An 18,085-nucleotide genomic window follows, 5' to 3' on the forward strand; every position below is an offset into this window, starting at 1 on the left:
CTTTGGATCTGGGGTACCTGCTTCCTTCTTTGGGGGTGAGGGGCCTGTTTCTTTCTTCTGGTCTGAGGACCCAGTTTCTTTCTTTGGATCTGGGGGGCCTGTTTCCTTCTTGGGGGGTGAGGGCCCAGTTTCTTTCTTTGGATCTGGGGTACCTGTTTCCTTCTTTGGGGGTGAGGGGCCTGTTTCTTTCTTCTGGTCAGAGGACCCAGTTTCTTTCTTTGGATCTGGAGGGCCTGTTTCCTTCTTTGGTTCTGGGGGGTCTGTTTTTGTCTTTAGGTCTGGGGGGCCAGATTCCTTCTTTGGGTCTGGCAGTTCAGGTTCTCTCTTTGGTTCTGGGGAACCAGTTACTTTCTTTGGGTCTGGGGGGCTAGATTCTTTCTTTGTGTCTGGGGGACCAGGATCCTTCTTTGGGTCTAGAGGACCAGGGTCTTTCTCTGCAGCCAGGGGCCCTTCACCTGCGGCACCTTTAGATGATGTGGCATCTTTATCTGCAAAGGAGGTGAGATACCAGTCAGGGTCCAGCCTTCTCCCCCTTTCTCCCCCTGCAAGGCCAGCCCGAGGCCAGCTCCTCACCCCACCAGGCAGCAGTCTGCAAATTCTTATCCTTTTGAGCCTCTGGGGCTGCTTGGCAGGCTCTGGGGGGGCTGCCTGGACCTTGGCCCCGCTGGGTGGGAGGCTTCTGGTCCTCCAGCAGGACTTGTTGCCCCACCACCCCCTGCATATAGGTGGATCCATGGGAGTTTCACCATTTCCCAGACTCTCTGGGGCAAGCTCCATGGAGGCCCTTCACCCAGCCCAACCTTACCCCCAAATCATGCTCACGTTGGGGAACCCAGCATGCCATACAGAGACGCTCAGACATCGAACTCCCATTGAGAAGCAGACCCAACCACAGATTCAGACACCCCTCCCCAAGCTCCTCCCTCTGTCTCCTGCCCCAGCCTGGCACCTGTTGCTGGACTCTGGACTTCCAGCTCGAATGCTCCGTTTTCTGTCGCCATGAGGTAGGGAGGCGTGTGCTTCTGCTTGTCTAACTCAGACTGTCTAACTGCAGAAGGAAGAGCGTGGTGCGTCAGGCTGTCCGATTCCTCTTCTTGCGCAGCTGAGAGGTGGCTGGGGCCAGCTGATGGAGGCGAGAGGAATACCTGGGCCAGAGGGCCAATCTGCTGGCTGGCCGGCTCTCGGTGGCCGCCCAGGAGCAGTCCCGGGGCAGTTGTAAGGGCTCGGGCCGGGTGGGCAGAGACGGAGGCAGCGGTGTGGGCAGTGGAGGCGGGGACGGAGGAGAGGATCTCTTACACCAGGGGCCATGCAGCTCGGACTGCCACCACCTGTCACTCTTGGCCCTGGTTCAGAGGACACGGCATTCTTCCCATGGACCGAGGGGGTGGGAGGGAGAGTGGTGCTGGAATAGCAGGAAGAGAAAAGAGTGGGGGCCCCAGGGCCCCAGGGAGCAGCCCTTCTCCCAGGCCTGCCCTCTGCAGCTCTGCCCACCTGCACATCACAACTCCGGTGGCTCTGATAAGAGCTATACATGCCCAGGGATACGCACTCTGACCCCAGGGCCGGCTCTGTGCCCACACAATCCCTGCTCCTGACAGTCGACCTCTTAGGATGTCTTTGGGTAAGAAATTGTCCACTTACTCCACCTGCCTGTGGGGCTTTGAAAATGTCTTTTTCTTGGCCTCCTGGAGAGATGGAGGCTGCCCCAAGTGACTGTGGGAGGTGCCATCACCCAGTTCCCTTCCTCTCCTCTGAGCCCGCCTGCTCCTCTCCAGTGGCCACCTGCAAGGGGAGGGGGTGGGTGGGCTGTCTTCACAAAGCCCTCCACCCACAACGGGCCAGTGCTGACTGAAGTGTGCAGGCTGAGGTGGTGAAGAGAGGTGGGAGCCCGGGGCCTTCCCTCACCCACGCTGTCTGCCTGGAGCCTGCTCTGCAGACCGGCGAGAGCGCGCCCAGGCTGGGCATGCTGGAAGGAGCTCTTGGCACCACATCCAGGTCCTGACAGTGTGTTCCAGCCTGTACGCCCCCGCTCCGCGGCCTGGACTCCTCTGTCAAATGGAGGCGATAACCCGACCCTTAGCAAAGCTGAAGGGGATCAGGTAGCTATAAAAAGATTGAGGGAGCCACCGACAACAAGCTGGAAGGAAACAGTCTCCACAAGGCAGGCAGAGGTGCGAGGTGCAGAGTCACGAGTCAAGAACGCTACATCAGGGGAAGGGGGGTAAAAGATCTACTATTGGAAAAGGATAATAAATAATACAAGTGTTTTCACCACACACACACCAGGCTTCCTTTGGCAGGATAAGCAGGAAGGGGTGGGGGCGATGTCACCGTGGACCCTTTTACTTTTAAGCTGCACCAAGAGCAATGATTTTCATCTCTAATTGAGCAAATGTGGGGGCTGTTGGTGCAGGTTTGCAGAGGTTTGGGCTTCCTTCCCCTGTCTTGACAATTTGGGCTCTGCCTGGCCCTCCTTTTTGCGTTTTTCTCCTTCAAGATCCTGGTCTAGGAAGCTAAAATACTAATGGCACCTTCTATAGTACTCGCCACCGGGCTGGACTCATTCAAAGTGCTCTGACATAAATTCACTCATGTGATCTTCAGAGCAAGCTGATGAGGGAGGTACGACTATAAGTAGGGAAACTGAGGCATGGAGCGACTAAGTAATTTACCCAAAGGCATGCGGTTTCCCAGGGCCTGTGCTGGGGTCAGCATGCTCCTACAGGCAGAGGGTGCCCATGTTTTGAGAGATGGTATTAGCTTTGTTCATAGCTTCTTCAAACATCCTCTCAATAACTCTTGGGACTTTCACCCAATTCTCTAGATGAAGTAGATGAAGACGGAGCATAAAGATCTGCTCCACAGGAAGGAAACAGAGCCAGAAATGACCCAAGGTCTTTCTTCCCTAAAATTCCCCAGTCTATATCTCCACTGTACCCCCACCCCCACCTACCCCCACGCCCCCGCCCATGCCAGGACACCCTTTGTAGGTCTATGGATTCTGGAGGTGGACAACTGCCTGTCTGTGCTTGTCATCGGAGCCGTGTTTGGTTCTTCCCACAGCATGTTCTAGTTTAGCTGGAAACATTGAACCCCTCCTCTGGCCACTCAGCACCCCACACACTTCAGCCACCAGACACTGTCTGGAGCCCCCCGAGGGCAGGGCTGTGTGACACTCACATGTGTGCCCAGCACAAAGTGTACTTGCCAGTCAGTGTTTAGTGAGTAAATAACTGGGTGACTAACGAGGCCCTGGACCGGGGTTTGTGGGATTACTCTACCATGTGGCCTTGCTGTCCCTATGGAAGAAGACGGTGGCTGCACAGCTGGGGTGGGCTGAGAAAGCCCCTCTCAAGGGTGGGCAGGGCTCTGACAGCCCCCAGCTGGGAGGAGTAAGTCTCCCCTGCCCCACCCCTGTGCCTCCGTGGAAGCTTGGGCAGAGGGACTCCCAGGGAGCAGCTGGCAGCAGAGCTCACCCACTACAGGCTGCCCCCTTGTTATGACAGTGTTTGTCAGTGCCCATGAAGGGCCAGGCTGACCCTGCCAAGGTCTCTACCCAGGTCGCTGGACCCTTTTAAGAGATCTGGGGGCCCAGTGTGAGACCAACTTAAAGGTGCAGGAACTGACGCTGAAGTGGGTCAGAGGGCTGTCCCCAGAGCAGCGCCCACTACCCAGACCTGGACCCAGAGCCGCTGCCCCATGAGGCCAGAGTCCAGGCTGACTTTGCTGTCTTTGTGACTGTTTCAATTCCCAGTATTTACTGAACTCTTACTAATGGAGCCAGGCCCTGGGGTGAGCTGCCTCTGGACACGTGTCCATGCGCAGCCCTTCCTGAGTGTGGCCCTTAGGGGCCTGAGGCTCTGAGACGCTGAGTGTGAAGTAGGCAAAAGCCCTCCCTCCTTTCCTCATTGCAGGATGAGCACCTTCCTCCCCAGAGGGGGCGAGGAAGCCTCTGGGACAGAGCACGGGCACCCAGAACGTGCCGAGTGCCTACTCTCCCGCCGCACCTCACAGAAGCTGCAGCAGGACTGTCACGGCACGAAGTCAAGAAGTCACGGCACCGAGCTGGAGCCCCTAACCCGAGCTCAGCTCATGGCCATGCTCTCTGGTGGCCGGGGGCACTTAGCGAGCAGGCTGGGCATAACGTGGCCTAACGCTGTGGACAACCAAGGTAGAGAGCTCAACTGGCCTTGGACGCTGCTCCGCAGTCCCTCCCGCCGGGGTGAGGCTGGCCCAGTCCCAATCCACAGGATTGCGGGCAGCCTGTTGCCTGCCTCAGCTGAGCTCTGCTGCCAGCTGCTCCCTGGGAGTCCCTCTGCCCAAGCTCCTGTGGAGGCACAGGGGTGGGGCAGGGGAGACCTACTCCTCCCAGCTGGGGGCTGTCAGAGCCCTGCCCACCCTTGAGAGGGGCTTTCTCAGCCCACCCCAGCTGTGCAGCCACGTCTTCCTCCATAGGGACAGGGCAGGTAGTGGGGCAATGCCAGGGCCAATTAAACCCTGGGGGGGGGGGAATTAAGGTCAGCAGGATGCAATTATGCTTGTTGGATTTAAAAGGAGGAGGAGGCTCTTCAGCGGCTCCTTAGCCCTCTTGCCCTGATAGCTCTGCATTCCAGAAAGCTGGGCTCCCGGGCTCACCACCCACCCAGGGAGAATTCCTTGGGAATGAAGGGGTTAACGCCTGGGCTTCTGCCTCCCTGGCTCCCAGGGAGAAATTGATCCAGCCAAAACACTTTAAAAGGACCTGCTCAGAGGAGACATTTCCTGGCCTGACCCTCTCCTTGCCCGGCTGTGATGGAAAATCCAGGGAGTTGAGCAATGATCTGACTCCAAAGACAGCCAACTCTTCTCACAACTTTCCCTCTGGTCCTACTCTGGAAGCCACTAAGGGCTGCCCTGGTATCTCCTTTCCTCCTGCCCTTTCCCACCCTGGGGCCCCCATCCCCAGGTTTTGGCAGGAACTCGGCCCCTGGGAAAGCCCCCTGGCAGGGCTGCTGTCCTGGGGACACCCCTGCCCTCCCCTCCAGAGCAGGAGGCAGAGTCGGGTACTTCCTTTGTGGCAAATGTAGACTTCTCTGGAAATGCAAATGACACACTGCTCTGTTCCAAATTTGAGAATTTTTAATGCTAAGATTATTTACTGAATGCTCTGCTCTGTTGCAAGGACCAAAAGCGCTCACCTGGGGGACACGGGTAAAGTTGGGTAAAAGCTATACAGCACCACCACATATTGCATTTTTAGGTACAAATATTGTAAAATCATTCAAGTGGGATCCTCTTAAAAATGTTTAGCGAGATGTCTCTAGGGGTGTAAATATACCTACTAGCAGGTGTGGGAGTGGAAATGACTTTGTTCTTTTCCTGGATTTTCCAATTTTTTTTAAAACCTCTCGTTTACATAACTCTTAACAGAATAACCTGAAACATGTCAAATTTCCACAATTCAAGACCCACTGGTAAGAGCTCCATCTGAAACACTGGGGTTTCAGAGGTGGAAACTTAGGGACTGGTGAGGAAGGACTTCTCAGCTGCAGGCATGGCTTCCTCGGTGCCTAGTGCTGCTTCAAATGAAGGCTCCTTGGAGGAGGGTGCTAGGCCCGCACCCGTTACTGGCATTTGGGGTGGTTTTCATGTACACCTACCCAAGCCAGCTCCGAGGCCCTCCCTGGGAGCAGCTGGCCAAGCACTTCTGGGAGTCCCATCCCTCTAGCCACCTGGCCAGGCCTCTCAACCCCAAAGCACATGAGAAACCCTGAGCCCCAGACCCTCCAGCCAGACCAATTATGGCAGAAGGTTGCAAGGTAGGGCCCCAAATGTTGGTATTTTTAATTTCCCTAGGAGATTCTGATGTACAATTGGGGTTGAGGGCCACTGCTCTGAGGCCCTCCCTGGGCAGGAATAGAACCCCACTTCCCTAGAACACCCGCCAAGTGAGGGGAAAGCAATCCATGGGCAGAAGTCAGTGCACTGCTGCTGTCAACTAGTGGCACATGCTGATGGTGCATATTACAAGTGCCAGGCGCAGATACTACCTCCTTTCATCCTCACAGTCATCCACTGAGTCAGGGAAGTGCTAATTATCACTCCCGTTTCCAAGAGGAAACGGGGGCACCCTGGCTTAACTTGCCCCAGAGGTAGCATTCAGTGGGCGGGAACTTAAACCCAAGCCTCCTGGCTCCAGAGCCCTCACACTTAATCTATCAACTCAGTAGCCCCAAGACCTGACATTCTGTGTGTACTCTGTCATTGTTGAAGGATAAATGCTCCCACTTCAGGAGGGTCCGGGGTCAATGGGGAACTGAAACCCAACCCTCCTTCACCATTTCACCCTCTCCCCCAGCCCAGCCCAGCTTCTCTGCAGCATAAACAGCAAAGCCCAAAATAGCCGTCTAATGACGTCAGAAGAACAAGGTCATCTGCAAACTGCTCATGGCCACTGGACACCTCCCTATAGGATCAAATAGCAGGAGGGTACCCCAGGCTGGTGCAGCTGTTCCAAGAACAGGAAACGTCCCAGGAGCTGACTTGGTAGCACCATCCCTTGAAGGCAGGGCCAGTGGGGGTGGGGGACTAATACGAACACAAAGCAGAGCGGCAGCAAGACCCAAGTGTGGAATCTAGATGGAAGTGGAGAATGACTGTGAGGATCACAGGAAATGGCTCAGAAAGTGGGGGATGCATTCTGCCCCGTTGCACAGGTCAGCTTCCCGGCCCACCACCAGGCTATTTATAAAGCCGCAGGTCCATCTGCTAAACCAGGTTACCATAAGAAACGGGTGCATGGCAAGCTCTCAGCTGCTGCTGGGAGAGGGTCCTGCCCGGGATGGTGAGGGGGCATCTAAATAAAGGGTGAGGAGTGGGCTGGGCTGAGGCAGATGATGGTGCAGTCTGCTTGGCATCCAACCGCCTTGGCCATCATTCAGGCCTGCCCGGGCTTGTGACCTGACTGACAGCAGCCACATCCCTGACAGGAACCCAAGCATCCTGCAGTCTAAGATGCCTGCTGTGTGAAACTGAGGACGAGGACGGTGTCTCCCAGCCCCTGGGAAGCTTAGCCAGAGGTTCGCATAGCAAGGACAAGAGTTCAGTGCGGGAACCTTCAGAAGACACTTGCAAAAAAGTCCTGAACTGCTGGCCCCGAAGCAACTTTTTTTTCCTTCACCAGGAGAGTCTTCAGTCAAAGTGTTATTCAATTCCCTGCACTGGGTGAGGTCGTGAAAATGCCCAGCCCCTGTGGCTGACTCTAGTCAGGGGACGTGACTGGGATGGTAGAAAGGGCAGTTGAGGGCAGGCGGACCTGGGTCCAAATTCTGTTTCGGCCACTAACTAGCAATGTGACTTTGGAAAAGTAACCTAAGCTCCAAGCCTCAGTTTCCTCATCTTTCATATGACTTGTTGGAAGGACATATGGAAAAGGATACTTCCTTCCATCTTCATTGTGGTAGTGGTATCTTGGCTGCAGAAACTCCACTCAACAAACTCAGCCGCCCCGAGGCACTCTGCAGGGAAGGAGGGGGGGGGGTCCTGCTTGCTGCGACTGGACACTGAGAGTCACAGGAGAGAACAGTTGCTGACTCCTTGGCTGGAAGGCCTGTTGTCTACCCAGACCTGCAGGTCCCTCTCCGGTGCAGTGGCTCCCTCTTGGGGTGTTTCCCTGCCTCTGGGAGGGCTGGTTAAAACATCCACTTGGGGCCCACGCCCAGTGTGTCACTCCGGGCCAGATTTGCATTTCCAGGCCCAGGGATGCGGATCTGCTGGCCAGCACACCACAGAGGACCACTGGGCTAGCGCCACCCGCCAGGCCAAGTCCCTGAGCATCCAGAGGCTAATACCCGCTTTCCTGAGGTCTCTGGGGAGTAGGAGTGTTTTGGTATGTGGATGAGGAAAACACAGGAACACGCAGCCCCAACTGTCAGCACAGCTCATGTTTCTACGAGGGAGATGCACAGAAGCTAAGCCACTGAGGGAAGGGGGTGGGTACTGGGCGCCCCTCCAGCTCCTGTTTGCTCAGCGTTGCTTCCTGTCTTCATTTTCTGTTGCTGCAGAGAAAAAGGCTAATGTACAACTATGCATCAGTTTGCCTCCCACAGGCTCAGCTCAAAACCCCTGGGCTTTCTTGCTTGTTCAAACTCCGAGTCCCTCCCTGAGCAGTCCTGCTCCTTTTGCTGGTCATGAACTGGCAGCTGCTGGCCTTGCCCTGTTAGGCCGGTAGCTTCGGGTAAACAGCAGGGGCTTCTGGCAACCCCTGGTGACACATACCCACTGACAATTAATACTGAATATATGACTCAAGCATGGCCTGCTGAGTCACATTGGCCAACAGAGATGAACAAGTGCCCAATGTGACGGTCACCATTGTTTCCCAGAGTGCCTTTGGGACATGTTAAAGCTGAGAGCAAGGTCCCCATCTACAGAGCTGGTGGACTAATCCTCTCTAGAAACATTGTTTTATTTTAAGATAAAGGAATCGGGAGGCTCTGAGAATTCAAATGATATACACTCAAGTGCAAACATCATAAGTCACTCTACCAATTCTGAATTGAGGGCTCATTGCATAAAATACTTTTTATGTTTCTCATGAACCCCACGACAACTATCCACATGCAATCAAATGTGTGGGTCACAAACACTGTGAAAACTGAACTGTGGAAACAGAAGAGCAGCAGGCGAGGTTATCAGTTTTCCTGTGCAGTCTTAAACCTCCAACAATTAAACCACTGCTAGATCACCAAGGACTTGCTTGCTATGATCTGGAAGAATTCTGTGAACATTCTGTGAAGTTTTCCACCAGTCCAAGGTCAAGAGAAATACCAGAAAATACTGTCTGAGGACACTGTTCAGGGACTAGTACCCGTGGAGACCCGGGCTGGATTTCCGTGTACAGAACCCCCTTGGAAAGTCTTCCACGAGACAGCACACTGTCCCCCAACAACTGCACTGAAGTTCAAATGGAAATGCAGGGGCTGCAGAGCTTGCTAGGATGCCCTCTTGCAGCTGCTACAGGAGGATGTAAATGTGAAGGTAGAGGTGTAGCGAAAACAAATCACCTAGAAAGAGAGAAGGAACAAAGACCCTTATTGACACCCTACTTCAGTCTCACCGGACAGCTGTAGAACAGGTCCAGAAAAGGAGAAAGACGTGTTAAAGGTCACCAGTGTCAATGACCGAAGTGAGATTATATTCCCTGCCCCTACCTTCCCAAAGACACACCATGACCCCAGTTCGACTTTAAGACAGAAAGTGCTCTCTTCGAATCCCACCTGAGGCTGAGACAACGATCCACTGTTTCAAATCAGACGTCCAAGACTTTAAAAAGAACTAGAGTACTCTCCTGAAAGGCTCTCTAAATGCCAATTAAACTTCACCGGACATTGGCATCAGTAATACTGAAAACATGTTAGCTGAAAGGAGCATCCCATTAACTAGGCTTTTGGGAGGGACTTACATTTTCTCTTTAATGTTTTAATTATAAAGGTTGACTGATAAGTCATTTGAAACAGTCATTTAAAGTTTAGGAACAGACATGATACATTGGAGCTACAGGGTGAACCAAAAAAATCAATTGCCAGTCATATTTTCACCAGGAGACACAAGCTCAAAGCAATGGAACATGAAGCTGCTGTTCAAATCAGTCCTAATAAAGTGTGTGTGTATGAGGAAAAGAAACCCTCCAGTGTAGAAAACGACAAAAGTTTTACACAAGAAAAAAATAGATGATACCAAGCACCAGTTTCAAGGTGAGTGAAGACAATGGCTTCCTTTTTTTCCTCTCTACCAGCTATTTTTCAAACTGTTTATAATTAATAAATCCCAATTTAGAAACAGAAACAAAAGTCCAGTTGAGACATTCGCCGAGCAAATTCAAGTCACTTGGTCATCATCCATGACTGGGCACGGGTGCCCCCACGTGGGGACATGCTGTGGGGCGCTAGAGCGCATCCCCCTCACCACCAAGCCCACTTTAACTGTGTAGCCCCAAACCGCTTTTCACATTACAGCTATGACCGCCGACGAGTGACCCGTGAAAACGGCATCTCCACCCCTGCTCCTGAAAGAGGGCCCGAGACCGCCAGTGGTGCCAGACCCAGCTGGGCAGAGGTGCGTGGCCACAGCTTTTAGCACATTTCACACACCCATGACGTTCTGGAACACCAGTCCCATCTCTACATAGTTTCTGCAGATTAGCCAGGCCAGGTTTTCTTTCTTTCCTAATAAAATTGTAAGAAAAAGGGAGAAGGCAATGGATGCCTTCAGGCCTGGCGGTTTGTCTAGTGAGGCATCTCCTGATAAAACCTAGTATTTCCCTGCCCTCCAGCTATGGTTTCTCCGAGTGAAATGTCAGCACTTGTCAAGTCCTACAGGAAGCTGACACCTTCAGCACAGAAGAGCCACGCTTTGGCCTGCGTCCAGTTGCTTACTCTCTTGCAAGACAGAGTAGCAAATACCATCAGACATTTTCAAAGTAAATAACCTTCACCACAGCTAGAAAACAGAGTGGGTATGCAAGAAGATAAAGAAAACAAGGGAGAAAGATGATTTGTCCCTAGGCTTTTGTAGCAACTACACTGGCTTCAGCTGGATAACAAATTGTCCTGGAATTCCTGGCACTGGAGCAAACATGTTAGCTCCCTGGTTACGCCTTCGTCACTGCTCTCACACTTTAACCTTCCTGCTCTTTCCATAGGCCTGGGCCTGTCCCGTATCCAGGAAACTTTATATGTTGTCTAAACTGACCATCCCAGCAGGCTGCAAGGCAGATGGCAGTCGGGATTCAGAGTGTTGACCACTCCTACCTGGAACCCCACCACCAGCTGTAACTCACCCACCTATGCAGAAATAGGAGCCCAGCCACGTGGTTAACAGCTTTTTTAACTGCTACTCTCAGCGATGAGGAACTTCCCCAACAGACAAGACTCAGTGCGACAACCTTCTTCAAGAAAACTGAAGCAGCAGCAGCGTCAAGTTTTATCTCAGGGGTAATACACAGGTTTAACTAGATACTCAAGCCCCTGATGTTCAGCTAAGGCAGGAGTGACTTCTCACTCCAGGTGTTGCTGGCCCCTGAGGCCTTGGACCTCAGGTCATGAGCCCAGGACAGAGCACCTAGACCCCATACAGGGCTGCCCCGTGTCCGTAGTTCTCAATCAGAGGCTTTATGCTTCCTTTAGGGAGGTAGACAGGACATTCCCTGGCAGCACCTGAGCCAGCACCAATGAGAACATAATGAAAAGAACAAGGTACAGAAGGGAAAGGTACATGCAGAAACCATCTTCACAGGAACAGCTGGTAGTATGGACCACCTCTGCTGAGGGAAACCAGCAGTTGGAGGACTTTTATCTTTGTAGCTTTTCAATTTTGAAACATGTCAATATATAACCTTTAAAACAACTGAAGTTCAAATACAGAATGCTATAATCTTATTGTTACAAAATAAAAAGCTCTATAAATCTGTGTGCCACATGAAGAACATAACATTGTCAACAATGAGTCATTCCTGAGGAAAGGGTATAGGGAGGCAAGGAGACTTTCATATTTTATTTTATATAGTCTGCATTGTTTTGCTCTGGAAATACAGTGCTACTTTCATATCTCTAATTTAAAAAAGAAACATCCTTAAGAACTGCAACCTCACTTGTAACAGGACTCCCTAAACTCTCTCAGCACTTTTCCCTGCCTCACTCAGTCACACTTAGCTTGTGTTTCAACGTGCTGTCTCTGTTGAACATCCGCGCACCCACACCTGCAGCTGCCTGCCACTCTGTTCCACTTTCCAGGGACAGAGCTCTATAGAAAAGAAGTGGTAAGGAATAAAACAGCAGTTGAGGTGTTAACAAAATAAGAACTCAAGCATCAAACGATCAGGGAGCCTCCCTGAGGGCTCAACGGGTTAAGTCTCAGCTCCATGAACCTAATGCCAGCCACTGTATCATGAGTTCCATCCTGGCCAGGAAGGTGACCGACATGGCGCGGCAGACCTCTCCTGTCCCACCCTCTGCTCTCCTCAGCAGTGTATTTCAGTAGATCTGCCTGTTCTGCTCCCCACTCTGTCTCTAGTGAATCCTCTCACACCACCCTCCTCCCTCCACCTCTGGACTACACCCCACATCGTCTATGTAAAAAAGCTGAAGAGTTGGAGTTTTGAAGGAAATGGGAAGCTGTGCTAGAAAAATCAAGTGCTTTGGTGGTGAGGTGGTGTCACCTGAGCAGGTGTGAACCTATTCTCCATATACAAAGCCATAAACATTGTAAACCAATGTTACCATAATTAAAAGAAATAATTCAACTTAAAGGTCATATGAAGTGGTCTGAAAGAAATTCAAAAGAAAACTGAGAAATTCAGAAGTCAAAAAAGATGTCTCCTCAGTTTTAAATTCTGAAAGTGATATGACTTTTCTTGATTGCATTTCAATGATGGTCACACTGATGTGGGTCTATCTGGAGCGGTAATCCAGAAAGGAGGATGCAAAGTCCTTAATTCTCAATTACACTTCCAAAAGCCTTCAACTTGAGAGATTTATTCTCCTGCATAAAACCACCAAAAAGTGGACAAAATGTGTAAAAACTACTTGTTAGAGAAAAGCCACATAGAACAGAGAAGGGAACTTAAGGAACAAAACCAAAAAACCAAAGTCGGGGTGACTCCCCCCAAAATTAAAGCTCTCCAAGAATACAGAAGAGATGTGAAGACAGGGCTAGAACTGGAGTAGTATGAGGAGTGGAGAACTCTATTTTTGGGGGGCTGATGCATGCAGAACCTCTTTAACTTGTGTCTTTCCCTCCCTACATTTGATCTGTGGTCAGGTCTATCAGTTACTTCAAAACACATTCCAAATCCAATCTTTCCTCGCCACCTCCACTGCTACCACCCGAGCCCCAGCCACTCTCAGCTCTCCCCTAGACCACAGCAAGAACCTCCACACCTACCGCTCCCAATCTCACAAGTCCCAATCGTCTCTGTGCCAGCCTGTTCTCCACCTCACAGAGAGACCTCACTTAGCAGAAGAGACAGTCACTTGCTATTGTCTGTGCCCCCAAAGGTAAGCTCCTGGAAGGCGAGGTCTGCTATTTTTGTTCAGTGCTATATTCCCAGAGACTAGATCAGCAACAAGGTGATGGAGGGAGGGATAAAGATATATAATTAGCACCAAATAAATATTTTTTAAAATGTACCACATAAGTATCTATGAACTATGTACCATTATAACTCTTGGAAATAAAATAGCGATTGCACTTGCATCAGTTTGTGGGCCTTCAGGAGGTCCAGGAACTACAAGTCACATCTTCTCTCGTCACCCACTGATGAGTCCATAATGGCCTGTATATAATGCTCACTGAATAAGGAAATATAAAATCACTTTAATGTTACATATGGTGCATAGGACTGGCCTGGCAGAACACGGATGCTTGTGTAACTACTGGTATACAATAGATATTCATAAATAATGTTGGCTAAAAAAATATGACTTTTAACATGGACTTGGTGAATGTGGTGCCAGCTACAAGAAATAGACATGAGTAAGATAATATTTACCCTCAAAGAACTTAGATTTTAGTCTCCACTAGTTTGTGAATAAACACAAGTATCGATAACCTGAGTATGGTGTAATTGTTCTACCAAAAAGAAACATGTGGGAGCACAAGGGAGGAAGTGATCTTTCTTACAATGACTCTTACTCTCATCATGTTCAGGTGGTAAAGGAAGGATTTAAAAAGTGATTCAAACTAAGCCTGTGTGTGAAGAGCTTACCAGATGAGAAAACGCACCTTTAGGCAAAAAGGCAGTCTATGCAAAGGCTTAATGCACATGATCGCCTGCCAGGGTGGCTCCTGGGGAGAATTAACAAAACATGGGAGCATATTCTGACATAAGGTTGAGCAAAGTTATAAAGCACTACTGTTCTTTCTTTCTTTCATTTTTTTTTAAAAGATTTATTTATTTGCACATACAGAACTGGGGTACAGGCGAAAGGTGCAGGACAGTGAGAGGATTCACCAGAGACAAAGTGGGGAGCAGAACAAGCAGATCAAGTGTAACCTACTGATGAGGTGAGCAACAGACAAGACAGAAGAGGTCTGCCATGCCATGTGGGTCACCTCCCTGGCCAGGGATTGCACTCATGTTACAGTGGCCACAGAGAGCTTCGTAGTGCTGTGCTTTAACCCTTTATACCACCAGGAGGGCCCTAAGGCACTTTCTTTTAAGGATGCTTCTAAAAGTTCTGGGAGCCATCTTGCATCTAACTCTACAGCCTGAGTTCGATCCCCAGCCAGGGAGCTGACCCACATGGCGCAGCAGACCTCTCCTGTCTCTCCCGCTGCTCCCCAGCAGTGCATTTCAGTAGATCTTTATTCTGCTACCTACTCTGTCTCTGGTGAATTCTCTCATTCCCTCCATACCTCTGGCCTATACCCCAGTTCTTCTATGAAAAATAAAATCTAATAACAAAATCAGGGAGAGGAAAACAACATACTTCCTCCAGCCTAGGTCGTGAGGAGTTAACGATGCATGCTGCACCCTTCTCTGTTATTTACCACAAGGGAGCTGCTGTCGGCAGCTCTACACAAAGCGTGCCAGTGGCTGCAGTGCAGTGCCATCAGCCTACGCAGTTTCTTCCCTGGTGCAGTTAATGCAGCTTTCTGCCCACAGAGTGAAGGGCTCCTCAACTCTACATTTACATGGTCTGGAGAGAAAAGTGAAGAATCTGATAGACTGGTTGGTCCTCGTTTAAGCCATGACTTAAATGCTATCTCAGTATTAACTCTTTATTTTCTGATTAAAATAGGAAAAAAAAATGAGTAGGGGTAAAGGGCGATAGCAATTATACACTGCTGATACAGACTTTAAATTCTAGTCAGAGTAAAAATCCCTATTAAAGATTAACTGACCTTTCACAAATACCTAGCTACATGGAGTCTGATCAAGGCATACATGAATTGAGTCTCGTTATTACCCTCAATAATACGGGAAAACAATTCTCAACAAAACCGGAGCCTCCAGTTATCAGGTGTTCTGTCAGGCATGTTGGTAGAAGTCTAGAGAAATGGATTCTCTTCATGCCATGTAACAAAGAAAGAAAGCGCCGGAGTGTCGGTGAGAGCAGCTCCTGCCTGGCAGGGCCCCCCACCCATGGCGCCTAGCAGTGGAATCGAGTGGAGAACTTGGGAGACACTGGCACGGTCAAGGGCTGGTCACTTGACTTTAACTCGACACTCTGGTACTTGCGTATTGGCTTTGCCTTGTGCACCTGTAGAGTAAGAAAGATAAAGTTACCACTGATAAGGATGTTAAGCAACTAGTTGTAAATTTTTTCTTCTTAAGAAAATGGTTGAATCATTTTACATATTATCAGCCACTGATTCCAAGAGGAAAAAAAGGAAACACAGTATAATAGAAAAGCACCTGAGTTTTGGAGCCCAAGTAGCTGGGTCCCTCTGTTGTCAAACTTCTCTCTAGTTTGGCTTTTTATTACTCTACTAGCAGAGAAGAAATACATACTAAAACTTTGCAAGAGTACAATCTCAAGCTTACTGAATCTAAATAGTCACCAAAAGCATGGATGAAAAAAGAACCAAGAAAAAAACAATAATCAGGAAGGATTCTAGAAGATGTTGCCCTCCATTCTCCTCAGCAGTTTGAAATCAATCTTCAGTCAAACCCAATTACTAGAGCACTGACTAGTATTAACTGAACTGTGCTTTAGGATGTTGCCATCAGCCTACACTGGAGATAGCTGTAAAAAAGTTCTAGGATGGTGGGGCCCTCCCTGGTGGCGCAGCGGGTTAAAGCACAGTACTGAGAATCTAAAGCCGCTTCCACATGAGTTCGATTCCCGCCTGCCCCGGAGGTGACCACATGGCGTGGCAGACCTCTCCTGGCCCGCCCGCTGCTCCCCTCAGCAGTGTACTTCATAGATCTGCCTGTTCTGCTCCCCACTCTGTCTCTGATGAAGCCTCTCACCACCCCTGAGCCTCTGGCCTGTACCCCAGCTCTGTATGCACAAATAAATAAATAAATCTTTAAAAAAAAAAAAAAAAAGTTCTAGGATGGAGACAAACACAACGGGCAGGTGCCATGAAAACTGGCTACAGAAAAACCAACTTCGGCCTAGAAACAGCTGGTTTTGGAAGTGTGTGTGGAGTGGTCGTTATACTGGGTTTCCCCACCTAATTAACAGACGTTAGCTTGGATTTTGCCCAGAAGCTAATCCTAAATAGTCCTAGAGCCTTCTTAAGGCCAAAGTCTCTTCTGTCAAAGCTGCATCAGTTGCTGGCCTATCATTTTTGCACAAAACCTCAGTAACTTATGTTTTTCAATATACATCCTTGCAATAACCATATGACGTTCCATCGAAGAGTACTACTGCAGAGTGAACAATCTGCTGCCATTCTGGTGAAGGAGTCCTGACTGTCAGCCTTCTTTTTTAATAGCTAGTATCTAAGTCACTATGCTTGCTTCCCATGGAGGGTGAACTGGGCCAACATGCACTGTAACTCTAAGGATCTGAACCAAGTATGAGGAGAGAAGAAAAATCATCACAGAATTCCCACATCCTTCCCTATCTGTATATTCTTGTCTGACTGTAATTCACTGGTTCTTCCTGGGCTTTAAGATAATAAAAATTATTTTTAATTGAATTTCAATAAATTAAAAGCGGTCCTAGGAATGCATCATGTTGCATGGCTATCCGGCATAATGTTCTCCTTATGAAGACTCTTGGAAGAATTTCTGTCTGAATTCAGAAGCAAAGATAAATACATTTGTGGAACAGTGAAGCTTGTTTAGATTTCATGCATATGCTGAATTTGTAGCTGACAGATTGATTCCTAAAAAGGACCAAAATTAGGGCTCAAACTAAGCAGCTACATGGATCACATCTATTTTGTCACTACTGCCTGGTGTGTGTGACTTTCCCCTTCCAGCTGTCTTTGATGGAGGCCACCTTAAGCCCTCTGAGAAAGAGATGAGGTACAGATAACTCCGGTCAGGCGGCATCTGCACAGTTACCAGTTCTTTCCGTAGCCTGGCCAGCTCTTCCTTCTGCTGCTCTTCCTCCTGTTGCCTGGCCTCCTCCAACTGTTGGGCTTTCTTGGCTTCCACCTCAGCCATTTTCTTCTCCAGTTCCTGCCATTCTTTGGCTCTCCTCTCAGTGGCCAGCTGAAAAGGTTCCTGAACTAGAGAACCAGAAAGGCCCTCTGAGTACAGAAACAGAGAAATATTGGTGCACAAGCAGGACTGCATGACCCCAGCCCCCACGGAGCCAACAAGTGGCCCAGAGACACATGGCAACAGAAGGCTGAGTGCAAAAGAACCCCGTTGGGAGAAAGATGGAGTAAACCACATGACAAAAATTTTAGAATTTTAAGCATTGGAAGGGTCTTTGGAAATCATCTTAGGAGAAGAAAAGCAAAACCCATACAGGTGAAGTAGCTTGCTCAAAACTACACAGCAATTTTAAGACAGATATACAAGAAGAATCCCAATTTTCTAAGACTGTTACTCAGGCTTAAGGAATCAAATGTTTTATATCAACTGCAGAAGGAAATTCTGGCTCTCCTCCCCTCTCTTCCTCACTATCTTTGGGTGAGGAAACCTTATAACTGTTGGTAAATGCCTGCTACCGCTGTTCAGGCTCTTGTTCTAATTCAGCAACTCAACATAGCTGTTGGGTTCCACAGAGGCAAGAGATAGGTCACGGGGGAGAAAAGCTAGATCCTCTAAAGGCAAACGTTCCTGGCGGACACAACACCACGAGACACAACTGAGCCAAGGCAGTGCCCCTGGGAAGTCTAACAATTCGGTCCCAACTCCCCAAGAGTATATATAAAATACTACCAGCAATGGGTTTTCTCTCTTTCTTGGGAACAAAAGGCTCCTGGGAGGTGACGTTGTTTGGACGAGCCTTGAAGCAAGTTGCTTCTTTCTGCTGTTTTAGTTCTTCTTCCAGCTATTAAAAAGAAACATAAGTTAGATCAGCAGCTACACAACTTTCCATGGCTACCAGCTCTGTGACTCAGATTCTAATATTTCTGTACCACTGAACCTATAAAGATAGGAGATGATTTATTCTAAACTCAGTTAAAACCTTCT

At 49.5% G+C, this 18,085-nt stretch overlaps 2 protein-coding genes across 3 annotated transcripts in view; both read right to left on the reverse strand.

Annotated features, from left to right (window-relative positions):
• MYLK2 (myosin light chain kinase 2) overlaps positions 1-1,001 on the reverse strand; it is a 12,090-nt gene extending 11,089 nt beyond the window's left edge. Inside the window, exons 1-2 of the mRNA XM_004687307.2 lie at positions 950-1,001; positions 396-488 (exon numbers count right to left, since the gene is read on the reverse strand). Coding sequence (XP_004687364.1) covers positions 396-488; positions 950-1,001 — 145 coding nt within the window. The remainder of the gene's footprint in view (positions 1-395; positions 489-949) is intronic.
• A 13,424-nt stretch (positions 1,002-14,425) lies between these two features.
• TPX2 (TPX2, microtubule-associated) overlaps positions 14,426-18,085 on the reverse strand; it is a 29,347-nt gene continuing 25,687 nt past the window's right edge. Inside the window, exons 14-16 of one of the 2 annotated variants that reach the window (XM_012728194.1) lie at positions 17,831-17,942; positions 17,003-17,169; positions 14,426-15,242 (exon numbers count right to left, since the gene is read on the reverse strand). In XM_012728194.1, the coding sequence (XP_012583648.1) occupies positions 15,132-15,242; positions 17,003-17,169; positions 17,831-17,942 (390 nt within the window). In that variant the 3' untranslated portion in view covers positions 14,426-15,131. Of the gene's footprint in view, positions 15,243-17,002; positions 17,191-17,830; positions 17,943-18,085 lie in introns of both variants that reach the window. The other variant, XM_004687308.2, reaches the window with a different exon arrangement.

This window comes from Condylura cristata, unplaced genomic scaffold (genome assembly GCF_000260355.1).
Source record: "Condylura cristata isolate star-nosed mole 26May11 unplaced genomic scaffold, ConCri1.0 scaffold00022, whole genome shotgun sequence".
In the NCBI taxonomy this organism is placed as follows: domain Eukaryota; kingdom Metazoa; phylum Chordata; class Mammalia; order Eulipotyphla; family Talpidae; genus Condylura; species Condylura cristata.